Here is a 23,939-nt window from a genome sequence, read left to right on the forward strand (position 1 = left end):
ATAAAATGTAAGCTGCAGACTGAGAAACCACTTGACTGCGTGTTGCAGACCAAGTCAAGCCCATCCTTTCACTTCAATTGCTTTCTAGGGGTAACAAATAGGAGTACAAACCCTGTAACCTAAATATTAAAGCTCTGAAAAAGCAAGGCCTTATCTATCCTGTGACAGGGCCAGTCTATTCCTTGTCCCAAAGCTCACCTTCTTAACTTCTGCCTAAACTATTTTCTTGTTCTGAGTCTTCTGCCAATGAAACATTTCCCTCTCTTCTTCCCTATCACACTTTTTTTTTTCCTTTAACAGGTCTCAGCCAGCATCTTATCCCGCCTTTAAAAATACAAACCTATAGAAATCTCCTTTAAACAACTATTGTATATATTTTCTGTATCACTCAAATGACACTTTAATATGTATATGTCTTTTCTCTTTAATGGGATTACAAAATCTTTGAGGTCAGAATCTGGATCTTAGACTTCTATTGATATTTGCCTGGTACGTCATATGTACTCAATTATTATTTGCTAAATAAATGGTGTGGTGAAAGTTCTGGACAAGGAAGAAGATGACTTCGACTTTGGCAGGTATGGGAGAAGGGGATGGAAGGAGCTACAGAAAGAGATAAAGAAAATGGATAACTCATGGGATACTGTTCTTTGAAACAAAAGGTAGAAGAAACAAAGCAGGCAAAAGTCTTGGGGAAGTGACAGGAACCAGTAACTCTTCCTAAAACTAATACAAAGCAAAGAGAGTCAGAGGCTACCCTAGAAAAATAGCATAATTCACTAAAAAACATTACTTATCCGGCAGTCAGGATATTCACATTTTGATCTAAAATCTGACATTAACTAGCTGTGACCAGAACAAGCGATTTCATTGCCTTTGGCAACTCACGTCTAAACCTTAGATACCAGATCTGATCTCTAAAGACCCCTTTGGCTCAGATATTATACGATTCTATAGTTTTCCTTCATCTTGAGAGAGTTTTCATTTCATTTCTTCTGGACAAAGGGGGGGCCTGAATGTACTAAAAGGTATAATAAACAGTACAGAATTATTTGTTGCTAAAAAGATAAGCGGGATATAAAAGACAACATAAAATAAACCAAATGCCTATGGTGACACTGAAGCAGAACTTTTCTTTAACATCTGCTTTGCTTATTTGATCACTTTAGCTGAGCAATATTTCCATTGTAATAGGTCGAGGACTCAAGAGTGAGGCAGAGCTGTAGACAGAAATGGGAATTAGAGACAACACCTTCCAAACACTTGCTTTAGCTCAATGATGGTAAAGTGTCTTGTTGATTTAAAAGGGTGTGAAAAGCATTTAAAGATCCTTTTCACTGGGAGGAGATATGCCAATATAAGAATATCACTGACATCTTATTTAAAACCATCGCATATGCTCAAAGATTTGGACTAATACAAGCAAAACGATTAATTTACAAATCACCGAGATGTCTGGCATTAATCTAAAAATGACTGTGTATCAGATAGTATTTGACTTCCCTCTTTTTTCAGCCTCCCCTTCAAATCAGTGCTAATCACTCAGCACTCCCTTAGGCACCTGGAATTCTCTTTTGTATCGGAGTATCTCTGCCACAGACAGAATCGATTGATCTAATAAACTCATCCTAACTTTACAGTCTAGGGACCATGTGCTCTCCCGTCCAGAATATACTTATCTTAAAACAAGGCCATGGGAGAGGGCAAATGCTAAACCAAAAAGACTGATAGATAGAATTACATGTATCAGTGAGGAAAATATCTGAACCCCACAACCTCCTAGATCCTTTTAGATCTTTACACATAACTCTGCTGTCCAAGTAACCTGTCTCTATTAAAAGAATGTTTAGTTTTAATTAAGAAAATGAAGGGCTCAAATCAATAAATAGGGAAATGCTATATTTGAATGTTGTGGTAAATGGAGAAGAGCCTCAAAGCCCAAATAGAAAATAAAAATGGAAAACGAAAAATCCTGCAGAAAAAATTTAAGGGTCTTCTCTAACCTCCCACTCAGTTTTACCGTATTAGTTTTATCTGATAAGCTAATTGTCACTTTGAAAATACAGCAATATGAAATGTTTGGCTCTAAAGGTGTGAGGCAGAAGACAAATAAGCCAGTAATCCAGGGATGAATGAGTGGGAATGTGGAGTAGGCAGGAGGGTGAAAACTGGTGACTTTGAGGCCACCTCCCATCTAGCTGAGTGCTTTTGATTTGGTCAACTTGGAATTTTTTAAACAATTTTCTAAAAATATGTACAATCTAAATTGGGGAGATTTTTAAGTAAAAACTTGGGTTTCAGGTTTTTCTGGAATAATCAAAGGAACAGGCAACTTTGGGAAGACAATTTCACAAGGCAAGAAGCAGTTGGAAGGGACAATCTCATAAGAGACTGAGGCTTGACTTTCACCATGGTACTGTCACTAAACGTGTTCTCAGTGTAAACCAAAGAACTGTCCTTTTCAGGGGCAGAAGGAACCTGAATGCACTAAAGTATGGTAACCTGAACAGAGAAGTTTCATTAAGAAAAACAAGGGAAGAATTAAAAAGACAGCATAAGACCAAGGTCAAGTATCCAGGACTCCACTGAAACTGCAGAAGAACATTTTTTAAAATTATTTTTGCAGTTTCTCTAGTACAAATAAGTTCTGTTTAAAGAAAAAAAAAAGTTTAAAGAAAACTCAAATTTGCTTTTTTCAGTTAGTGAAATGAAAGGATTCATCATCACTTACCCTCAACACCCTGGATCCTCTCAAAGAATTTTAAATGTCTTTTACTTTTGAAATAAAAAACACATATAGTTCCATTTATAAAGTGAGCTCTTAAAGGTATTTCCTTATTAAAACTTGGTCCTAAACCTAGGTTCACAGTACATGGTGAAGGTCTGAAGAAAGCTTATTTAACCTACATTAAATCTTGAAAATGCATTAATGAGTCTTTTAAAGGTATAATTTTAACTCCACAATCTTCAACTATAAAGACTATATAGAGCTAATCTGCCTTGCCCTTTCGATTAAACTTGTTAAGGGCGTTCTATTTAGTCAGCACCCAGAATGGGCCATTAAAATTCTTGTTCGGTAAGAGTTGTGTTCAGTGCTCTGTTGTTTTAAATTCCATTAAATCCAAATGGTCTTTATCACCCCATGACCACCCCTGACTTCAATCAGCCAATTTAATTACCTTACAAAATTGTCAGCAGAAGCAGCAAGGAAAAACAGGAAGCCTTATGACGTTATCAGACTGAAATCTTCCTCTTCAGTGTTTAATCTAGACCAGTCAATAAGGATGATGAGCACCTACTTCCTTCCCTTTCAAGGGCTTTTGACCTTACCTTTCATGCTAAGATTTAGGGTTTAAGTTTCATTTCAAGCAATTCTAGTACCTTGAGAACTGGATTACAAATTGAAAACCCATTTAGAAGATAAAGCTTCACCACCCAAATGCAAAACAATCAACAATTCCATTTCAATATTTCAGACCATCCTACAGAGGAAAACCGAGGATCTTTCAGAAACCCCAGGTATTATGGATGCAGTAGATTAATGATTTAATGCAGATTAATGATGTAGTGACGTAAGGATAGTACAGTTCAAAGACAGTAAACTACTTTCTATTCTGATATGTCAAAATGGACATCGATAATTTCCAAGGAATAAACGAAACTGGAGCTAAAATAACACAGTAAAATCCTAAGAACAGAAGGAAAATAAATTTCTCTCACTTGACTTTCTACCACAAAAGAATAAGGCATCTTCTTTATCAGAAATTTTCATAATTAAAAGAAAAGCAGAGATTATGTCATCATTATCATAGGCAACCCTTTATTTAAAGGTGAATAGACTTGAAAAGGCCCTGATAATCAATGATGCATCCCATGCTTGGTCTATATTACGCTCCTCCTTTGTGTGGGAGCATTAACTTCCCTGTGCTGAGTAAATGTTGAAACAGTGTCATTTGAGAATTCAGGGAATGAACACACTGCAATGACACTTAAAAAGCAAAAGGTGGTCTTTCTGGAGAAATGCCTACTGACATACAAACCCCTGCATAAAGACAACCTCACAACGCCAGAAAACGTGTTGAGTTCCACGTGTCTGGGTGGAGAAGGGGTGCTATTTCTAGAGGACGGAAGGATCATTTTTCAAAGTCATTTTCTGAAATGAGTGTGCCTCCGTTGATGGATCACATCAGAGCTATTCTTTGAAGCTTTAAGAATAAGTGGGAACTTATGTCAAAAACAGGTTTTTTTTTTTTTTTTTCTTTTTAGTGCGGCAGTAGTGTTGGCGATTCTTGGAAAGATTCCCCTCCCCTGCTTTCCAGAGCTCAGCTGAGCAGGTGTTCGGGCTTTATCTGTTTCACTCAGTAGCCGCTGTTACTCCCCCATCCCCGCCTCCCAAGAGCGTTTTCCAGCTTCCAGATGTAAGGCCACTCCTCCCTCCCGCCCACCTCACCTCCCAAAGGAAGAAAAATCTCTTTCAAAGAACTTGTAGAGAGTGGCAGCTTCCAAGCCCAGCCAATTCGCTTACATTCCTCTATGATGTAGTACATCTGCTGCTAATTATTATATCTGGGAGCACATGAACTAGCCACTAAGTAGGGGGGTTTCCATAGGAATCCATTCCGTTCCCTCTCACCCTGTGGGCTTTATAACCTGGGCTGTCCCTGAGCTGGCGGCCTTCACCTTCGGCCTGGGCACAAGGAAGACGCTACGCGTGTGCGTGGACGCAGGGCCAGCGCACAGTGTGCCAAGAAGTCCGAGCGCGTCCTGGGAAGACCTCAGCTGGGAAAGCCTTTTAAGAAAGCCGCCCTACTAATACGCCAAAGAGAAAAGCTAGGTCGACATCTGAAGGGAATTAGTGGCCTACCACAAACCAGCTCAGCTCTTCCTAGAAAAGTCTTGGAGAAGCTGCCCACGAGTTTGGGAGAAAGTTTGGGTTCACGTTTTCGTTCTTGGCATTCGAAATGCCATTTCAGATAAGGAATGTGATCAACTCGACCTCAAAGATCCTAAACAAGTGATGGTTTGGGGACTGATTCCTTAAAGAGGATACCAAAGCTCCCTTCCCCCCACACTCCGGACGGGACTGCTAGCCCTGCGCGGAGCCCAATCCCGAGCTGGCTTCTACTCCTCCCCTTGAGCAGAGGTCGAGCGGACCCGGAAGAGAGGGTGGCGAAAGTAACAAAAGAAACCTTCAAGTACCTCCGAGCCACTGTCATTTCGGGAGAACGAGGCAGTGGGGCCCACGCCCCCGGGGACGGAAGGATGCCGCCTGCGCCCCTCCAACCGCCGGCTGGGCCGGGCCGCAGCTGCGGGGAGACAAAGGTGCCTCGTTTACATCGCCCGCCCCCGCCGCCGGCTGCGGGGCCGAAGCGCACCAGAGAGGGCCCGCGGGGGCGTGGCAGTTCCGCGCATGGAAACGCCGACCCCAGAACGTTAGACCTAACCTGGAGCGGGGAAACTAACCCTCTAACTGTCCAAGCTCCACCGTGTGCACGCGCCCGCTGGGTGGTCGCCCAGGAGAAGGCAGGCGGGGCCAAACCAAGATCTTGGGAGGGGAATCCGCCACGACCCACCCGAGGCGCAACGCCGGCCCGCCCACGGGCGAGGAGCTGACCCTAGGCTGATCCTCAGGTTGCTCCCCCATCGCTCCGGGCTGCCCGAAAGCTTCGGGAAAGCTCCCTGGAGTCGGCGCTCGGGAGACGGTCTCCCAGAGGTGTTTGCAAAGCATCTTCGGAGAAGCAGGCCCGGGTGTGCAGCCCTAGGTCAGGCGAGGGGGAGGGGACGCCGGGATACAGGCGCTGGCGCACGCGACTGCAGGAAGTTTTCCTGGGAACCAAAGAGGAGTCATTGTGCCAGAGTGGTGGACGTGCCTCCCGAGAGTGCATTTGTCGGCGCGCGAGCGAGTGTGTTTGTGAGAAAGACAGAGAGCGAGCGAGCGAGAGAGAGACTGATCATCCATCCAGAAGATGGGCGGGGGTAGCGAGGGACTTGGCAAGTAACACAGTACCCTAAGCTGCTCCCCTATCCACACCCGTTGGTAGGAGGATGCAGGGTCAAGTCACCGTCATAGTGGGAACGGGGAAAACCGGGAAAGGACTGCTTAAAGCCCACGAAGGTGGTTTTCCACCACCTACGGGAAAGGGGTCTGAGGATGGGGCGGTAGCTGAACTGGGCCCGCGGTTGCCATAGTGCCGCTGCAGAGGCGCCGAGCGGCTGGCAGAGGCCACACCAGGGTCGGAGGGGGAAGGGGCTGGAGGCCACCTTCTCACCCGCGCCCCAGAGGCAGCTGCTCCACTAGCGAGTCCCTTCCCTTCCAAGGCTCCGGGCCAGTGGTGAGCCTCTGGTTCACCTTTTCAGCTGAAGTTGAAAATAACATTTCTCAAGAGTGGCTCATACGCACGCAACCAACCTCCACTTCATTCAGAACATGTTTTTCCCAGAAGAAAATAAAACTCCCGCCATTGCATCAAAATATCTCCATCAGGGAAATGTTCCAATGGTTATAATGTACACAATCCTTCACCACTCAACTCGAGTCACAAACCAGAGAAAATGGATCTCCGCGTGGAAGATGTTTGAAGTTAATGGAGAAAATAACAGGTTATCTAGAAACTGGTCAGTTGGTTTAAGGTAGCAAGGCACAGGTGTGAAGGTGTTTTCCTACTCCCCTATTTCTTACGGACATTCTTAGTAAGCACTGGTCTAGGAAAATGTATTTTTGTGTGTGTGTCAGCTCTTTTGGAAAGCTGCTACACAGTCTGCTACAGTCGCCAAGATTTTTAATATGAAGATATGAAATGATCAGCGAATGTAACAATCTAATGATTCAGCAAATATTATGCTGCAAGACCAGAGCAGCAATAATTAAATCTTTAGAGTATTGGTGGTCGTTTTCCAGCTCCCAGCTTTCTTCTTTCCCCACCTCTTAGTCCTCAAACACACTAAGACACTCATTCACAAACACAGTTCAGAAGACACCTCAGTATTCCAAATAAGTAGGTTGTACTACTCAAAATATTTGGCAAAACTACCAAACTGTGGCATTTACAATGCTTGAAGCAGAGCAACAGAACACACGTTTCCAATGATACAGGGACCCATTTAATTTCATCCAAAGAAACAAGCATTCCTGTGGACTCTTGTTGCTAAGAGCAACGTGCTTAAGTACCATCTAAAGGCATGCAGAAAGCAGGAAAACTACAACAGTAGGAATCCACTTATTGTCTTTTCTCATTATCAGTCCTGTGGGCTCCAGGTGTGTCTATGTATTGGTGGGGGAGGGAAAGAAGGGTTCCCTTTCTCAGTATGTGAAAGCATTCCTACCCAGGTTCCACAAAGCCCCAGATAGATGATAAATTTTATCCTTATAGAAAAAGCGTATAAGAAACAGACAAGAGAGAAGATGCTGCTGACATAATGGGAAATGCAGGCAATCACTCTTTGATTTAAATTTGAGTGACTTAATGTATCTGCTTTTATCTCAAAGACACATACTCAGGATTATATGGTTTCCTGCACTCTTTGGTCTAAATCCACTTGAAGTGTCAGAGGAGGTGCCCACAGTGGGAGCCTTTACCCTGTTAGCTTTCTCTTCTCTGGCTCTTATCTACTTAAGGAAACTTTTCCTGACTAGTTCTACTGAAACTCCATTGGCCAGTGGAGAGAGGCTGAGTGTTGCCCACGCTTCATTTCCTCCAAGTAAATCTTCTGGCCAACCTTTCCACTGGAGTCTCATGTTTAGATTTTACTTTGAGCCCTGAAGAAACCTGATTCCTTAAGAAAAACAATGGATTCCCCTAATATATAATTGCCATTTTAGCTTTTTCTTTTTTGTTTAAATCATGCTACAAGTGAAATAAAGGTGCAGACTTAGGCTCCCATACACAGATTCCCTCGGCCTTTATCATCACTGTTTATCATGTATTAGTCCGGAAGGCACAGCGAGCAAGATGTGAGAAGACTCACAACTTAAAAACAGACAGAAACCCTTCCTTATGACGCTATTTCACTCAAACAGCAGCCTCCCTGTGTTAAGTACCTTCAACCTTACAACAGTATTTTTTAAAGCTCCGCGTATCCATAAAGGCACCAGGCATTGAGAAAATGGAGAGATTAACCGAAAAGGCTGTCTCTGATGACAAATCAAAAAGATTAGCGCCCTTCACTTGCGGACCTGTCCAGGTCCCACGCGGAAGCGGACAGGCGCCAACTTGCCAAAGAGTTACCAGATATTAACTCATCAGCTGGGGCAATCCGAGAGGCGTGTAGCCCCAGTGCTCACGTTCTTGGGGAAGGAACTGCGAGCCAAGCCCGGAGGCTCCCGGGGAGACAAGCGGGAACAGCGGCGGTGGCCGTACCCCCAGCGTCATTACCGACTCTGACACTCGCTACCATAGGGAGGTAACGCAGCGACCACTACCACACACTGACACTCGCCGCATCCTCCCGCGGCTATTTTTTTTTTTTTTTAATAAAAAGGGGGGAAATAAATGAAATGAAAAGCACAAGTGGGTCCTTTCAAACCTCGGAAAGCCTCGGAGCAGGGAACAGGTCGAAATGCACCGAGCCCACCCGCCTAGCAGAGCCAACACGCCTGTTTACATCCGGCTGCCTCTGAGCCGGCAATGGAGAGGGATGGGGAATCTTACCAAATCTTAATACATGTGTGGTTCCTTGAGAATATCCAATCCACAGTAAACAGAGCAGGAGTTTAATGGTGCGCCTGAAGACTGGATTACTTAGAACCGGGGAAATAATCTTCATGGTGTTTCTGTGTCCACACGCGCAGCACCCACTTCCCCGATCTAGCGTTAGGCTCCCGGTTTGGGTAGGAATGAGGATGCGTCGAGTGGTGGCCGCAGACACGATCACGGCATGGTCACAGAGAGGAAGGAGTCTCCGCTTCCCAAACCCATTAGCAATCGCTGCATGTTCTTCACTCACTGCGCCAAGGAGCAACCTTCCACTGCAAGGGATGGTGGGACATCCATGTTAGTCGGGGAGCATCCGGGAGAAAGCCAGCACGCACACCCACAATGTCCGGCCGCGCGAGCCTGGGGAAGCAGAGGAGGAGGAAAATCAATAGGAAATCCAGCCTTGGAAACCGCCGAGGCGCCGGGAGCGATCCACGGTCCCAACACAAAAGGCGCTTTGCTCGCAAAGGTTTCGCCAGGCCCTATTCCACTGCACTGCTGCACAGCTTCTGACGTGAAGCCAAGATTAAGTGAGAAAAATTGAGATAGCTGCTTGCCTCTTAAGGCTTCCTGCCAGTGAGCTTCCCAATATCTATTATGCAACCAGTCTGGTCGCCCACCTTGAGTTGCAAGGAGGAAGTTGGATTTATTTACGTGGGGAAAAACAAGTGCTTTTATTTCCAGTAAAAGTCTTTACTAAGATAGTGACTGAGCTATGCAAGTGGACTTCCTACATCAACTGATGAATTTTAATAAATGACAACCTAAGTCAAAGTCACTTTGCCTAGGAGTCGTGAATAAAGAAGTGGTCTAAAACAGAGAAATTTACTGCAAATGTAACTTGTTTTTAGGCTGAACAAGGGTCTTTTTATACTTTTAGAATTTTGCCTAGGCATTAATATAGATTGAAATACTATTGGAGAGGTAAAGATAGTCTTTAAAAACTTGAGTGAGACATTCTTTGATTACTACGCAGTAATAAAAATACATTTCTGCAAGTGGACTTTTAGGGAGGAAATGTTAAAATAAAATGAAGGAATCATATTTCCCCACCCATTTTTTACCTTATCTTAAAATAATTGTGAATATATTAAAATACAATGATATTTGAAAAGGTGCAGCAAACTCCAAAGGCTTCAATAATTTATGCCCAAATTTCCTCTCACTTTGATTTTCTGAATATCTTTTTCTTGAAGACATGAAATACAGAATTGTAGCTTAAGTGGCATTGAGTGTCATGGTTTTGTCTAAAAATGTCTTATTTTTTAGTGTTCTGATCAGAATAATCAGAGTCCCCAGACAGTGACTGTTGTCTTGGCTTTCACAATTTATTCAAGGAAAAAAGTACATAATTATATTTTCTTTTGTATTTTAGCTGTCCTCTATGATGCATATAGGTAAAATATCCAACCATAATAGTTACATTAGTAAGTGAAAATAAATTGGACAGTGATAAATATATTACTATATATTAATATTTTTAAGTGGTAGGAAGCCCAAAAGGCAAATTGCTGAAACTGTATCTTAAAAGTAATATCTTTTTCATAACCAACTAAGAGGACATGTTAACCCTTATGAAAAAGTTATCAGATCATATCATATTTGAAGAATACTTAATTTTTAAATGAGTGATATGAGAAGTATTTCTTCTAGATAGCAAGATTTCTTAAATCTATTTTAAATCTATTTTTCTTAAGATAGTATAAAATGCTGATCTGAAAATAAACCTACATTCTGCAAAGGCATTAGGTGGGCATTGATTTTTTTTTTTTTAATGGAGGCATATCTGCAGTGTCAAAAATAAATATCATGAATGGCTAGTTCTGCAGTGTAGCAGGCAATTCAATCAAATAATCTGACTATTTGAGCACTTTAAAGGGAACACCTTGTGCTAAAACCAAGGGTATCTAGCGACTCCTTCAGTCCATGTTTAAAATATCTCTTGTAAAGCATGTACAGCCTAACATACCCTGTCTTGTATTTGCTGTCTCATTTATTCCATTCTATTTGTCCTTTTTATTTTTGATCCTAGGAGAGATAATAATGATTGCCAGGGCAAAAATAAATATTCTTATTTTTTATGTCAATATAATTGATATCTTCTACCTAAAAATAGTACGTTTTGATGTGGCTAATCAAAATACTGCAGTTTTGCAGTATAGTTAGCATTTAATGGAACTTGCGAGAACAAAATGTACCATAACTCCTTGTTCATATATTCTGTTAACATAATGGCATTTGATATTACAGTTGTAACTTTTCTACTTAAAACTAGCATCCGAAACTATTTAGGTTTTGTGAGATTATTTATTGGGTGTCTAGCTGTACTGAAAGATCAAGCTTCCAGATTCATGAAGTTCTTACATAGTAAATTAGGCAGTAAAAAGTCTATCACAAAATTTTCTTACCATTAATTGGTCCCCAAAGAACCAGTTTTGCACATATGCTAAATTAGGTTCATTTACATCCATCAGCTAATCTGAAAGATTTCAACACCACAGACAGCAACTCCACCTGTCCAATTGAACTTCTGCAAGACAAGAGACGACCTTTCTTCAGTACCGCGGACAGCGCTCCAGACGTGGGTTTCTTTTGGAGCAGTACAGTGAAAGTAGTACATTGAATGGGTAATGTACCATTGGAAGCGACAGAGTGCGTATTTCCACTATACAGATACTGGGAGTTTGAATTATTACATTGTTCACATTGTCAAGAAGACTATTTTGTCAACTGTGTTGTGTGTATATTTCAGTGTGACTTAATGGGGATTGCTTAGCATACCCAGGATGTGCCAATAGCCATCCCTTTCCAAAGCATACTACTACAAAAGCCATTCATTTACATTAACTGTGAGTCCCCTCATGAGCACTAAACTACTTGTTTCTCGGTACAGAAAGTTGCCTGAAAGACCACCAAAATTCAGAACACTGAATAATTCTGTCAGTGTTCAGTGGCTAAAGACATTTCTAAAATGTATAATTAGTTATCGCTTTAGAATTTGTCACCTTCAGATTTCCATCCGTTACAGGGTCTAATTGTCATTCTTTCTCATTAAACTTCACTCGCTTCCGGGGCAAAAACAACAACAACAATAAAACCCCTAAAATTACCTCCCCAATATTAGAACAAAATGATTTGATGGTGTAGAAGATGCGGTATGGCAATTCTGAAGTTATTACAAGTTTCTCCACAATACTGATACCATGCATCATAATTTTGGGTCTATATGAAGGATTGATAGAGTCATTATATACTATTTACTGATCATATTTAACTCTTCTTTTAAATTTGTAATTTGCTCCTCAAAAGAAAAAAAAAAACCCTAGTGGTGTCAGACAATCATATATATTTAGTAATTCTGAGGTTCATACACCTTATTCCATGGTTTTGATTGCTTTTTCTCTCATTTTAACCATATGGCAACCTTTACTTCCAGGAGCCAAAGCTCTGTAGGTTCCAAGGTCAAAGCAGTGATGACAAACTGCAAATGCACACACATATATACACACACACACAGAGCAGCTGTGTCTAAAAGTAAGCCTAAAAAAGAAAAGAAAAAAGAAACCACACAGATAGAAGGCTGACATGAAAGATATCAAGCCCATGATAAATTAGCAAAGAACAAAATGCATTCCATGTTCACCCAGAGCTTGTTCCAATAACAACAATAAAAAGCCATTAGCTTCATCTTTTACTCTATTTTTATATTTACTGACACTAATGACCTCTTATTCTTGGGCACTATTACTTGAGAAGCAATTTTAGTTTTCTATTCTCCCAGTGAAAATGAATCTTATTCTAGTTAGCTGCCACCTGCTGGGGCATGTACAAATGTGTAATAATCCTTACAGCACAAGGTTTTAAAAGACAATGCCTCTACCTTTTGCAAGAAATAGCAAATACATATCCCAGGATAACTTGAATTTCAAAGGTGTTTTTCAAAGGTTCTTTCATGTTGTATCTATATTTCATTTTTCACATGGAATTTTTTCTAAGAATTCCACTTGACTTGTCACTGAAGTCCTGCTGATATGTGACATTTGAAAACCCTCATCTTATAGTAACACCTGACCTATTCTTCCATGCATGTGGCCTGTTGTATTGCAGCTAAGCTAAAATAAACAGCCTGTTCATCCATGGCATTAGAGGTGCCAGAGAATAATGTCAGAGCTGATATCAGTTAAAACCACACTGTTGCATATTTGCACTTCACCCTTCCTATGAGTGCTATGCTATGCAATCCCTTGTGATTCTGAACACATTTCAGCTGTTACACCAACATTCTGCTGCATTGATGATTAATGATATTTAGAGCTTAATTAATTTTTAGATGAGAAAAGAAGTGTATCTTAATTAAGAAATTGAATTGGAATAGATTCACATGATCTGAAACCTTTTTTAAAAAATTTCAGAACTGTGTAATCTTTAATGCGTTTAAATAGAAGAAAACAGGTAAGATTTCTAGCATCATTTATTTGTCTAACACCTTCCCTCTGTGTGTTTCATTTTGTTTGTTTAATAAATTCCTAGGGCCACTGGAAGCTGCTTTGGTTCTTACAGGAATGATTTATATAAAAAGTTACAAGGTAATGAACTTATACAAATCAAGATTGAAATATCAGTGCCTATCTTCAGCAGCTAAACTACAAACTAAGATTCAAATGAATCATGATCTGTTGTGAAATTAAAATAACCATCAATCCATAAGGTAATTTCTGCTGACATGATACTTACAGCATGAAGATGAAGAAATGAGAGAAGATAATCTGTGCGTTACCATCAGGATAGTAGTAGTTAAGTTTTCTAACCTCTCCTAGTCCCTAAATTGGAAATCATTTTCTAAGGTGCCTCAGCTAGGTCCCCTGGTTTAGTAAAGAACTCTTTGAAGGTAAAAATATCAGAGAATGAGAGTCATTAAAAGTTCTTGACGTTTATGATCCACCCTGATAACACCACTCCCCTCACCCTAATGGGACACTCTCCGAGTTTTTTTCAGAGGCTTTTAGTACTGGCACCGGTTAAAATCAATGTCTGTACTTCCTCAGCACCGAACTAAGGAGCAGGGTTAATAGATGAATGGGCGGATGGAAGGGAGGCTGGGGAGTTGGTCAGACCCGCAGGCGGACACACAGCTTCTTGCCATCTGTCTCTCTTCGCCTCGCGTGAGTCCCAGTAGCTGAGGCCACTTCCTGACACGTCCACTTATTAAATTATTTTATGGGGAGAACGCGAGCGCCTGCAGCCAACCGAGCCAGTTGCATCCTTGACGGGAATTGGCTGAGGCGAGCGGGACAAAGCCACTCGCAGCTAGTCGGTCCAGCGGGTGCCCCGAGAGCACCGGGCTCCACCGCGCCTTCTTCCTCTCCAGGCGGAAAATGCCCCTCGCCCACCCCAGGTCTCTCCTGTCCTCGTGGGAGCAGACGTCTCCGGAGGCAGCCCGGAGCGGAGCCCACCCGAGGGAAGCCCTTACCTTTCGCTGGGGGTGAGGTGGGCGGGGAGGGGGAGGGGTGGTCCTCGGGGAGGAGCAGCCGGAGGAGGTCGGGCGGGAAGTCCCCGGTTCCCGGACAGAGTAGCGCAGCCGCGGGCGCCGAGCGCGAGTGACGGCGGCGGCGGAGACGAAGACCTCGGAGCCGCGGCAGCGGCGGAGACAGACACGCCTCCTGGCGGGGGTTCCTCGCCTCTTGCTTTAAAGGCGCCGCGCTCTATTCCCCGCGGTCCCTACACGCTCCGGGCCGCCGCGGCCACCAGGGCGCAGCGCTCGCCCCTGGACCGTAGGAGCTAAGGTGAGAAAATTCTGGGCGCGCACACACACTTGAACATAATGAACTCCCCGGCCTGGACTTCCCCCACCATATACGCCTGCCTACTCAGATGGGGCGACTGGAAACGTGATGCTTGGTTAGGGAGTGATGCAAATCGCCAAGGGATTTGCCTGGCCCTGGGTGGTAGACAACAGGTAGAAGGAGCTCGCGCGCGTTTTGTTCTGGGTGGTGGCTTTTATACCTCTCCGAAACCATAGCAACGGATCTACTCTGCTGCCAGGATTTGGGGAGCAAGCTGGTAGTCTCCAAAGTGGCCCTCTTAGTCCAACTTTTGTCATTTCCCTATGAGAAAAACCTTGACCTGCGCTTCACCCCCACCTCCACCTCAAGTGCACCCTACCAATGGGCTTCCCCCGGGTAACCCGTACGGGTACCTGCCGTCACGGCGCCCATCTCCCTGCCTCCATCTCCAAAAACAGAGACAATCCCAAGAGTCAGGGGCTGGGGGCAGAAGAGTCAGCGGACAGTCTCTGAGCCCGTCTGGAGCCTCAGTGGCAGACGCCTACTTTCCTCCCAGATCCCTGACCTCCCAATCCAAATCGCAGAAGGAAGTTGGGCTCGAGATCTGGTGGGCGCCGAACCGTTGGTCTCAGACGCAAAGTCTGGCGAAAGAAGCCAAGGGGAGCCTTCCAGGCCTGGCGGCCGCCGGTCTAAAACCTCCAGTAGACTTCTTAAATAGGCCCGAGTTGGGGAGGGGGTGCCTAAATTTCCGAGACTTCTCGAAGCCCGGCGTCCAGGGACGGGCAGCCGGCGGCGAGCAAACGCGGCTCCCCCTGCTTCTGAGTAGAAACGATTAGCTTCTGCAAACAATCCCCGATTTCCACTCCTCTGGGTCGGAAAAGTCAACATCTATTCAATACCGTCGCTATTTTATCCTCGGCCCTACAATATTAACTAGAGCAGAGACTTCGCAAGTTGCCCCGAGAGAAACTTGGCAAGCAGCCGGGATTCGCTGGGAAGTTTAAGTTGAGGATGAGCGGCAGCAGGCCTGGCGCGCTGAGCCGGGAGACAGTTTTCAAACTGGCTGTGTAAGGAGAGGGCCTGGTGAGAACCCGTGGAGCTGCCCTCATCCCTGGGGACACTCCAGTCTCTGATTCCTAAGCTCCGGAAGTAGAGAGACCCTGCACCCCCAAGGGACTGGCTGTCTGAGCTGGAGACAAGCCTGTGTCCTTTTGTTGCTTCCTTTCTTGCAGTCCTGGTAGAGTTAAGTCCTTGCCTGTCGGCTCCTGACGCGGCCTTGTGTCCCTCCACACCCTGGGGTTAGCGCCTGATTCAGACTAGCCCTGAAGCTCTCAAAAACTTAATCCCGACAAACGCTATCCGGTTCTCAAGCAAAACCACCAGTCTACTCGGTGGGTCACCACTCCAGGCCCTCCTGTTTCCTGCATGCCTATTGCCCACGCCCAGGCAGGGAACCCTCGGGTTTTAAAGAAGTTAAGGAGAGATGAGTTAGTGGCAATGTAGCGTCCAGTTAGTCATTTAAAGATCCCTAGGGTGAAAGGCAGGCTCCCGTAATTAAGTCAACAGCGGCCTTGTTGTACGGAGTAAATAAATAGTCAATGACTCCATTGTGCCTCCTGGAGCGGGCAGCACAGACGCGTGACCGGCTCTGGGCGCCTGGGCTCCAGCTGCTGTGACCTGCAGCCTAATGGGCCCTCGAGGTACAGCCAAGTTCGGGCCAGGCCCAGTAAAATATCCCATTCAATCCCACTGCCTCACAGGAGTAATGAAGACAACTTGTCTACTGGCCAAAGACACTTTCCTTGTCATCACAGGACTGGCCTCCCCACTTCCAGGGGAGGGAGGAGTGAAACACTGGACACAGAGTAGATTCTGCAGCAAATCCCTGGGCGGAAGGATCCAGCCTTGCTTTGTTGTGACTCTGAGAATGCAGAGTAGGGAGTGAGCCTCATCTGACTGTGATAAGCATAGGCTCTGGCATGCAGTAGGTGCTGAATGAAAGAATAATGGATTCCTGGGCTCAGGCTCCCACTTCCACCTTGTTGTCCCCAAGACCACATTGTTTCTGGGGAAGGAGAGGTGGCATCAGACAACGTCCTCTAAGTGCTATGTGTGTTCTTAGAAAGTAGTTGTAAATTTCTTTTCCAACCTGGTCGTGAATTTCTTTTCCAGAGCAAACAGGACACACTCATAAAGACAGAAATAACAGGCACTGGAAAGGGAATGAGGGGCAAGGGGAGAGAGCTGTGAGAAAAGTGAAACAAATCAAAATTATGCAAGTTGTGACAAATTCATTTTCTAAATAAAATGTTATCTGGATTCTAATGAGAAAAGCGGACTCACAGGGGAACTTTAGCCTATACACACCCATTTAAACCTTCAAAATAAATTCTCCAAAACTGTAAAATCTTTTCCATAATCTATGTCAGGATTTATGAAGTTAAACTTTAAGATATCAGATCCCAAGTCTCTCTGAAGAAAGTCATTCCCAGTCATCCTGAAGCCCTGATCTCCCGTCTTTGAGAAGGTAGCTGAGTCCCTCAGCTTGAATTGAATGAAGGAAACGCTTCTCCATCTTCCTTCTCAAAATGCTCTTAGCACATTAGCATGTCTGGGATTTTGACTCCTGAGGACTCAGCAGAGATCACTGAATTTCCAAGCTTACTACCAGGTTTTGTTTCTTTGTGTTGATCTGGTTTGTTTGAATTACATGTATTCATTCAATTGGAAGAAACTGTTTGAATAATCTAGTTCAGTGCCTTCATTTTACAAGCAATAATAAACCAAAGTGAGAAAAGAGGAGTGAACAACTGGGATGTGGCAGGACTAAGACTGCCTCCTAATTGTGGCAGGGCAACATCAGCCTGTCTTCTGCCATCCACCTTCAAAACTTAGAATCATATGAAGTTAGGACTGTAAGGAACTTCAAGGACTTCTACTCCATTTCAGGGTAGCAGATCTTGGTATGCGGAAAAAAATGTACACTTGGGCACGTAGCCTCGAAATCTTGCATGCAATATAAGAGATGCACATAGCACCTGAAGCCCACTGAAGGCTTATGAGTCCCTCAACCCCAGGCTAAGAAGCACCAACCTAGTCCAACAACATAATTTTTCAGATGATGAAATCTAAACAAACATACTTACTCAGAGTCACATTGTGGGTTAAGGATCGTTCTACATCTGGATACCTAGAGTCCAGAGTAAGAGTTCCAAGGGGAACAGTGGAAATGTTTGGGATTTGGAGATGAACACAGCAATGTAGAGATGAGAAGTGATACAGAATCCCTGGAAGCCCCAGGCTTCTTGCAAAGACGCTATAAAAAGGGAGAAAAGGCAAATGGGAGTGAAGCCTAATGATCTCCAAGGCATAGTATGGTGCTAAGGTTGTGGTGAGTGTGTGGGGTTGTTCTGGATGCCTGTTTTAACTTCTGCGTATGAAAGTGTGGGTCAGAGAAGGTCATTATTGCCAGACCTCTGAACTCTCAAGGCTTTTGCCTGCTATTTTTTTCTGGAGAAGATACCCCTTCACCCCCCAGAAAGGAAAAGGTGGAAGAACGATCTAAATACCTCCTCCAATGCACTTTTCCATCTCACTAGGCATGTAAAACATACAACTGATCCTCTTAATTCTGGATGTGACCATATCCAGACTCAACACACCAATGAGACTCCAAGTCACCTGCAATGACTCATTCTTCTACTTTTATAGTCAGTTTATTACTTCATGTGTAAATCTATTTCCATTTAGCATCTTCTACACATAATGCATTCCAACTTTCTCAGTGTCAAAATTTGCTCACTTAGTCATTTCACTTCTGCCTGGACTACTGAAATAGTACCAAGACCAAAGTATTCCTCAAGTACTCTACTTAGATGACTATAAATCTGTGAGAATTCCAAGGATTCTCATGCACCCTTCCTACCAATTTAAGTTTTAGGTTCTTGAGGTTACTTTGTACTGTCTCCCCTCATCTTCCTCACTATCATTGTCCCCTCACCTCTCCAATCTCTAACTGGCCAAGTCCTTCTTCAACTCCTAGCTAATTTACTTATTTATTAATTATCTTAGCATGTACTTGTATATGTTTTAAGGAAATAAAGACAAAACAATGAGGAAAAATGTAGGCAATATACTTTGCAAGATATTTCTAAAGGCACACAGTCACTTCTATTAGCAAGACCATGACATTCTTGCTCCTTCTTTTGTAGAAAGCACTGTTATAAAAGTTGGAATATATTGGCACACAACTGGCATCTAGTAGAGAGGCTTTGTACTAGAAAATATTTCTTATTAGACTCCCCATCCCACCTGCAACTAAGGAGGGAAGAAACTCTGAAGATCCTTAGGCATACGGACAGGTAGAGAGGGGGTCCCACTCTGGGTGAGACAAGGCACGCAGGGACATGCTTCTTCAAAAAACAGCATCTTAATTGGTCATATCACGAAGGAACTGCCAACACAAATCCTCAGGACTATTCCCCACCTACCATTAATCTCTCCTGTTTCTTGGAAGCTTAATAAAAAGTTTCAGAGGGGAAAAACAGCTATTTATATAAGTCCTGTGCACATATGCGTACATGCTAAGTTGCTTCCGACGTGTCTGACTGTTTGTGACCCTACGGACTACAGCCCACCCGGCTCCTCTGTCCATGGGATTCTCCAGGCAAGAATACTGGAGTGGGTTGCCATACCCTCCTCCCAGGGATTTTCCTGACCCAGGGATCGAACCCACTTCTCTTACCTCTCCTGCGCTGGCAGGAAAGTTCTCTACCACTAGTGCCACCTGGGAAGCCCATATAAGTCCTACCCTATTCCAAAATGTTTCACATAAAATATCACATATGGACTCTGTAAACAATCTTGTCAAAAGTATAATTACTATTTTAAGGATACTAAAACTAAAATATAGAAAGGTATGTGACTTGCCTATGGACAAACAAATAGCGAAGGCAAGACTGGGATTCACAACATTGTAGTTTATTGTTCTTGCTGGTACAAGAAAAGAGGCAGCCAGAACAAAGCAGTATCTGCCCAGCTCACTCTTATCCTGAGGGTTTCAGATGTTGTTACTAAGCTGTGAGGGGTAAAGCCCAGCAGCTTAGGCTGGGAATATGGAGGGCTGGAGAATACGCAGCAACTCAGATTGAGCAGATCTGCTTCCTCAGCAACCCCCTGAGTGAAGGATTCATCCGGAGCCAGAAACCAGAAGCAGCTGCCTCTCAGAGGGGAAGCCAGCTTAAAAGCAAGCAGAGGGCATTTCTCAGCCTTTGTTAGAGTCCAAGAAAAAAAAAAAAACAGAATTTGATCTGATCCCTTAAGAGTGTTCTCAACAGAAACTAAAGGCTATCCTTTGCCAAGAGAGTAGTTCTTGCAATTAGTGAGAACTAAAAATAAAGACACCCCAATCCAGTACTCTTGCCTGGAAAATCCCATGGGTGGAGGAGCCTGGTAGGCTGCAGTCCATGGGGTCCCTAAGGGTTGGACACGACTGAGCGACCTCACTTTCACTTTTCACTTTCATGCATTGGAGAAGGAAATGGCAACCCACTCCAGTGTTCTTGCCTGGAGAATCCCAGGGATGGGGGAGCCTGGTGGGCTGCCGTCTGTGGGGTCACACAGAGTCGGACACGACTGAAGTGACTTAGTAGTAGTAGTAATAGTAGTAGTAGTAGTAGTAATAACCATTTGTCCTTAATGATAATACCTTCTTAGCTGTTCCCTCTATGAAAGAAACTATACCTTCCAGAGCTTATACTAACTTTCTGACTGTAAAGCAGTCCAGCACTCTCCAAGAACTTTGTGTTCTTGGCTTGTTCCAATGCTAGGATACTGTTCACTTGTATGTTGGCTTGTATTCAAGCAAACTTTGTAAACTAGGTTCAGAATGTTGAATAGGGCTTTATATTTAATTTTCATTCTGCAGTGAAACATTCTGATTAATTCAGTTCATCACAAAAGAAGTTGTTAGATACATAATTATTGTCTCCATAACGGGCCCTGTCTAGAGAGGTCATCCAGGCTGTAGAAAGCTGTTGTAGAGGAACTGACCAGGATTCCAATAGATTTTTCCTCTTCTACTTTAAAGTAGTAATGCTAATTAGCAGCTTTTGAATCTCTTATTGCAGGTGAGCCCAGCTTCAAGGGCTAACATTCATTAAGAATATGGACACTGCTGACCTCCTACCTTTCACATTCCTTCCAACCCAAGGGTCACACAGACTGTTGGTTTGAGTTGTTGGGATTGTTTGGACATGCACTGTAGGAGAGAACACAACAGAGGTAATAGAATTCGGTTTTTAGGATCTGTAAACTATATTGTTTTTAGTTCTGTAAATTAAGCTTAAAATGGAAAGAAAATAAATAGCCTAGAGGCTAGAATCAAAATGTAGGTCCAAACTCTGTATACAAATGGAAAGTGTGGAAAACAAACTTATTTTGCAATCTGTTGTACCAACAACTTTTAATATATTAAGATAACTGTCTTGATCTGCTTCCAAATCAGTGTCCCTTTGTAAATATACATGAAATTTGACTACAAAGAGATGAACAGCAATGCATCACTTAACTGTATCAATATTTTATTGATACAGTTGATCATGTAAGAATCAGAAGCAGATTTAGTCTTCTCTGTGGACTGTAGGGACTAAGAGTCTGTTGACCGTATTTCTACTTCACAAACAGAGCTATCCAACCAAGACTTGCTTACAAACTGGAAATGTGCTCAAACACACTGTCCCTGATATTCTGTTTGCTATTCTAGGCTGACAAATTGCTAACTTTCTACAGTACTATATATATATATACATACTGTAATTAGGAAAACAGAAGAAGAGACTCTGTGATATGGAAACATTTCTGATGATAGCTGATAATTAAAATTGCTATTTTGGGGGATAAAACAGAAGAAATGTAGTAATTTCTATAATATTTTCCACTATTCACTAATTTTAAATTAAGACATAGATTTCATGTTTATATGTACTTTACTAGGGACTTCAGAGTCAAGGTCCAAGTGTCAGAAACCAGAATTGTTGGAAAATGGTCTCAGCCATAAGGGAAGAGGATCTAGAATTCGCAAATATTTTTCATTTATTTCTCCTCATTCTATACTTATAACAACCATTAAAAAGAGTTACCACTTCCCAGGTGGCTCAGTTCAGTTCAGTTACTCAGTCATGTCTGACTCTCTGTGACCCCCTGGACTGCAGTAGGCCAAGCTTCCCTGTCCATCACCAACTCCTGGAGCTTGCTCAAACTCATGTCCATCAAATTGGTGATGCCATCCAACCATCTCATCCTCTGTCATCCCCTTCTCCTCCCACCTTCAATCTTTCCCAACATCAGGGTCTTTTCCAATAAGTCAGTTCTTCCATCAGGTGGCCAAAGTTTTGGAGCTTCAGCTTCAGCATCAGTCCTTCCAATGAATATTCAGGACTGATTTCCTTTAGGACTGACTGGTTTGATCTCCTTGCAGTCCAAGGGACTCTCATGATCTGATTCTTACATGATCCCAGGTAGCTCAGTGGTAAAGAATTCTCCTGCCAATGCAGGAGGTGCAGGAGACATGGGTTGGATCCCTGGCTGGGTTGGGAAGATCCCCTGGAGAAGGAAATGGCAACCCACTCAGGTATTCTTGACTGAAAAATCCCATGGTCAGAGGAGCCTGGTGGGCTATAGTCCATGGGGTTGCAAAGAGTCCAACGTGATTGAGCAGGCACAAGAACAATCACAGGATATATTTTCCTCATTTATAGAAACAAGAAGCAAAAGTTTTAGAACAATTGTATGCATAGCAAAAACAACACTGAACTGAGTTCCACCAGCTGAACCTCTATTTAAATATAATGTCTTTGTAAATCAGTTAATTCCTATATGCTTCTGTCTACTTATTTGTAAACTCTGGAGGAGAGATTTATTAATATTTTGAAATCTGTGAGGAGATGAAAAATTTAAAAACCTGATGGTTTCTTGACAGACCCAGGATCACATCATAGTCACTGGTGAAATGAGAGCAGTACCCAGGCCTCCAGAGTTTGACCATTATCCAGATGATGAAATGTTTCTGAAATCAAAAACTGAGCTGCAAAAAAATATAGTTCTTCGTGTTTATCTTTCATTCAAAATCATCAGAAACATTCAGAACTCATAATCTAACTTGAAAACAAATATTTCTGTAAAAAGAGATAAATTTTGTTCATTTAGCAAAAATCACTAAAAACACTAATCTAATAATCTGTGTCTAAAGTTAATGTGTACAGGAAGTGGTACCATAAAATTTTTTATGACTATCACCCTGATTAAACTCATTTAGCATTTGGACCCAAGTAATAAACATTTCTAGAGAAAATCATAGAACTGGGATATATGGGTTGAATAAGTTCAGTTCAGTTCAGTTGCTCAGTCATGTCCGACTCTTTGCAACCCCATGAATCACAGCATGCCAGGCCTCCTTGTCCATCACCAGCTCCCAGATTCACTCAAACTCATGTCCTTTGAGTTCGGTGATTCCATCCAGCCATCTCATCCTCTGTCGTCCCCTTCTCCTCCTGCCCCCAATCCTTCCCAGCATCAGAGTTTTTTCCAATGAGTCAACTCTTTGCATGAGGTGGCCAAAGTATTGGAGTTTCAGCGTTAGCATCAGTCCTTCCAATGAACACCCAGGACTGATCTCCTTCAGAATGGACTGGTTGGATCTCCTTGCAGTCCAAGGGATTCTCAAGAGTCTTCTCCAACACCACAGTTCAAAAGCATCAATTCTTCGGCGCTCAGCTTTCTTCACAGTTCAACTCTCACATCCATACATGACCACTGGAAAAACCCTAGCCTTGACTAGACGGACCTTTGTTGGCAAAGTAATGTCTCTGCTTTTGAATATGCTATCTAGGTTGGTCATAACTTTCCTTCCAAGGAGTAAGCATCTTTTAATTTCATGGCTGCAATCACCATCTGCAGTGATTTTAGAGCCCAGAAAAATAAAATCTGACACTATTTCACCTGTTTCCCCATCTATTTCCCATGAAGTGATGGGACCAGATGCCATGATCTTAGTTTTCTGAATATTAAGCTTTAAGCCAACTTTTTCACTCTCCTCTTTCATTTTCAAGAGGCTTTTTAGCTCCTCTTCACTTTCTGGCATAAGGGTGGTGTCATCTGCATTTCTGAGGTCATTGATATTTCTCCCGGCAATCTTGATTCCAGCTTGTGCTTCTTCTAGCCCAGTGTTTCTCATGAGGTACTCTGCATATAAGTTAAATAAGCAGGGTGACAATATACAGCCTGACATACCCCTTTTCCTATTTGGAACCATTCTGTTGTTCCATGTCCAGTTCTAACTGGGTTAAATAGTATCTCCCTAAAATTCATATTTACCTAGACCTATGTATGTGACCTTATTTAGAAAAAGTCTTTGTATATGCAATTAAGTTGAGATTTACTGAAGAAGTCTTATTATCCCACAAGT

The 23,939-nt window shown here is 43.0% G+C and overlaps 1 protein-coding gene across 8 annotated transcripts in view; it reads right to left on the bottom strand.

The window, feature by feature from the left end:
• GRIK2 (glutamate ionotropic receptor kainate type subunit 2) overlaps positions 1–14,328 on the bottom strand; it is a 733,346-nt gene extending 719,018 nt beyond the window's left edge. For 4 of the 8 annotated variants that reach the window (XM_070796035.1, XM_070796030.1, XM_070796032.1 and 1 more), the window contains exons 1-2: positions 14,164–14,328; positions 8,649–9,053 (exon numbers count right to left, since the gene is read on the bottom strand). In XM_070796035.1, the coding sequence (XP_070652136.1) occupies positions 8,649–8,763 (115 nt within the window). In that variant the 5' untranslated portion in view covers positions 8,764–9,053; positions 14,164–14,328. Of the gene's footprint in view, positions 1–5,199; positions 5,367–8,648; positions 9,236–14,163 lie in introns of those variants that run through there. The other 4 variants (XM_070796036.1, XM_019967309.2, XM_070796031.1 and 1 more) reach the window with 3 other exon arrangements.
• Between the last annotated feature and the right edge of the window lie 9,611 nt (positions 14,329–23,939).

The sequence above is a fragment of the Bos indicus genome, chromosome 9, assembly GCF_029378745.1.
Source record: "Bos indicus isolate NIAB-ARS_2022 breed Sahiwal x Tharparkar chromosome 9, NIAB-ARS_B.indTharparkar_mat_pri_1.0, whole genome shotgun sequence".
NCBI lineage: Eukaryota > Metazoa > Chordata > Mammalia > Artiodactyla > Bovidae > Bos > Bos indicus.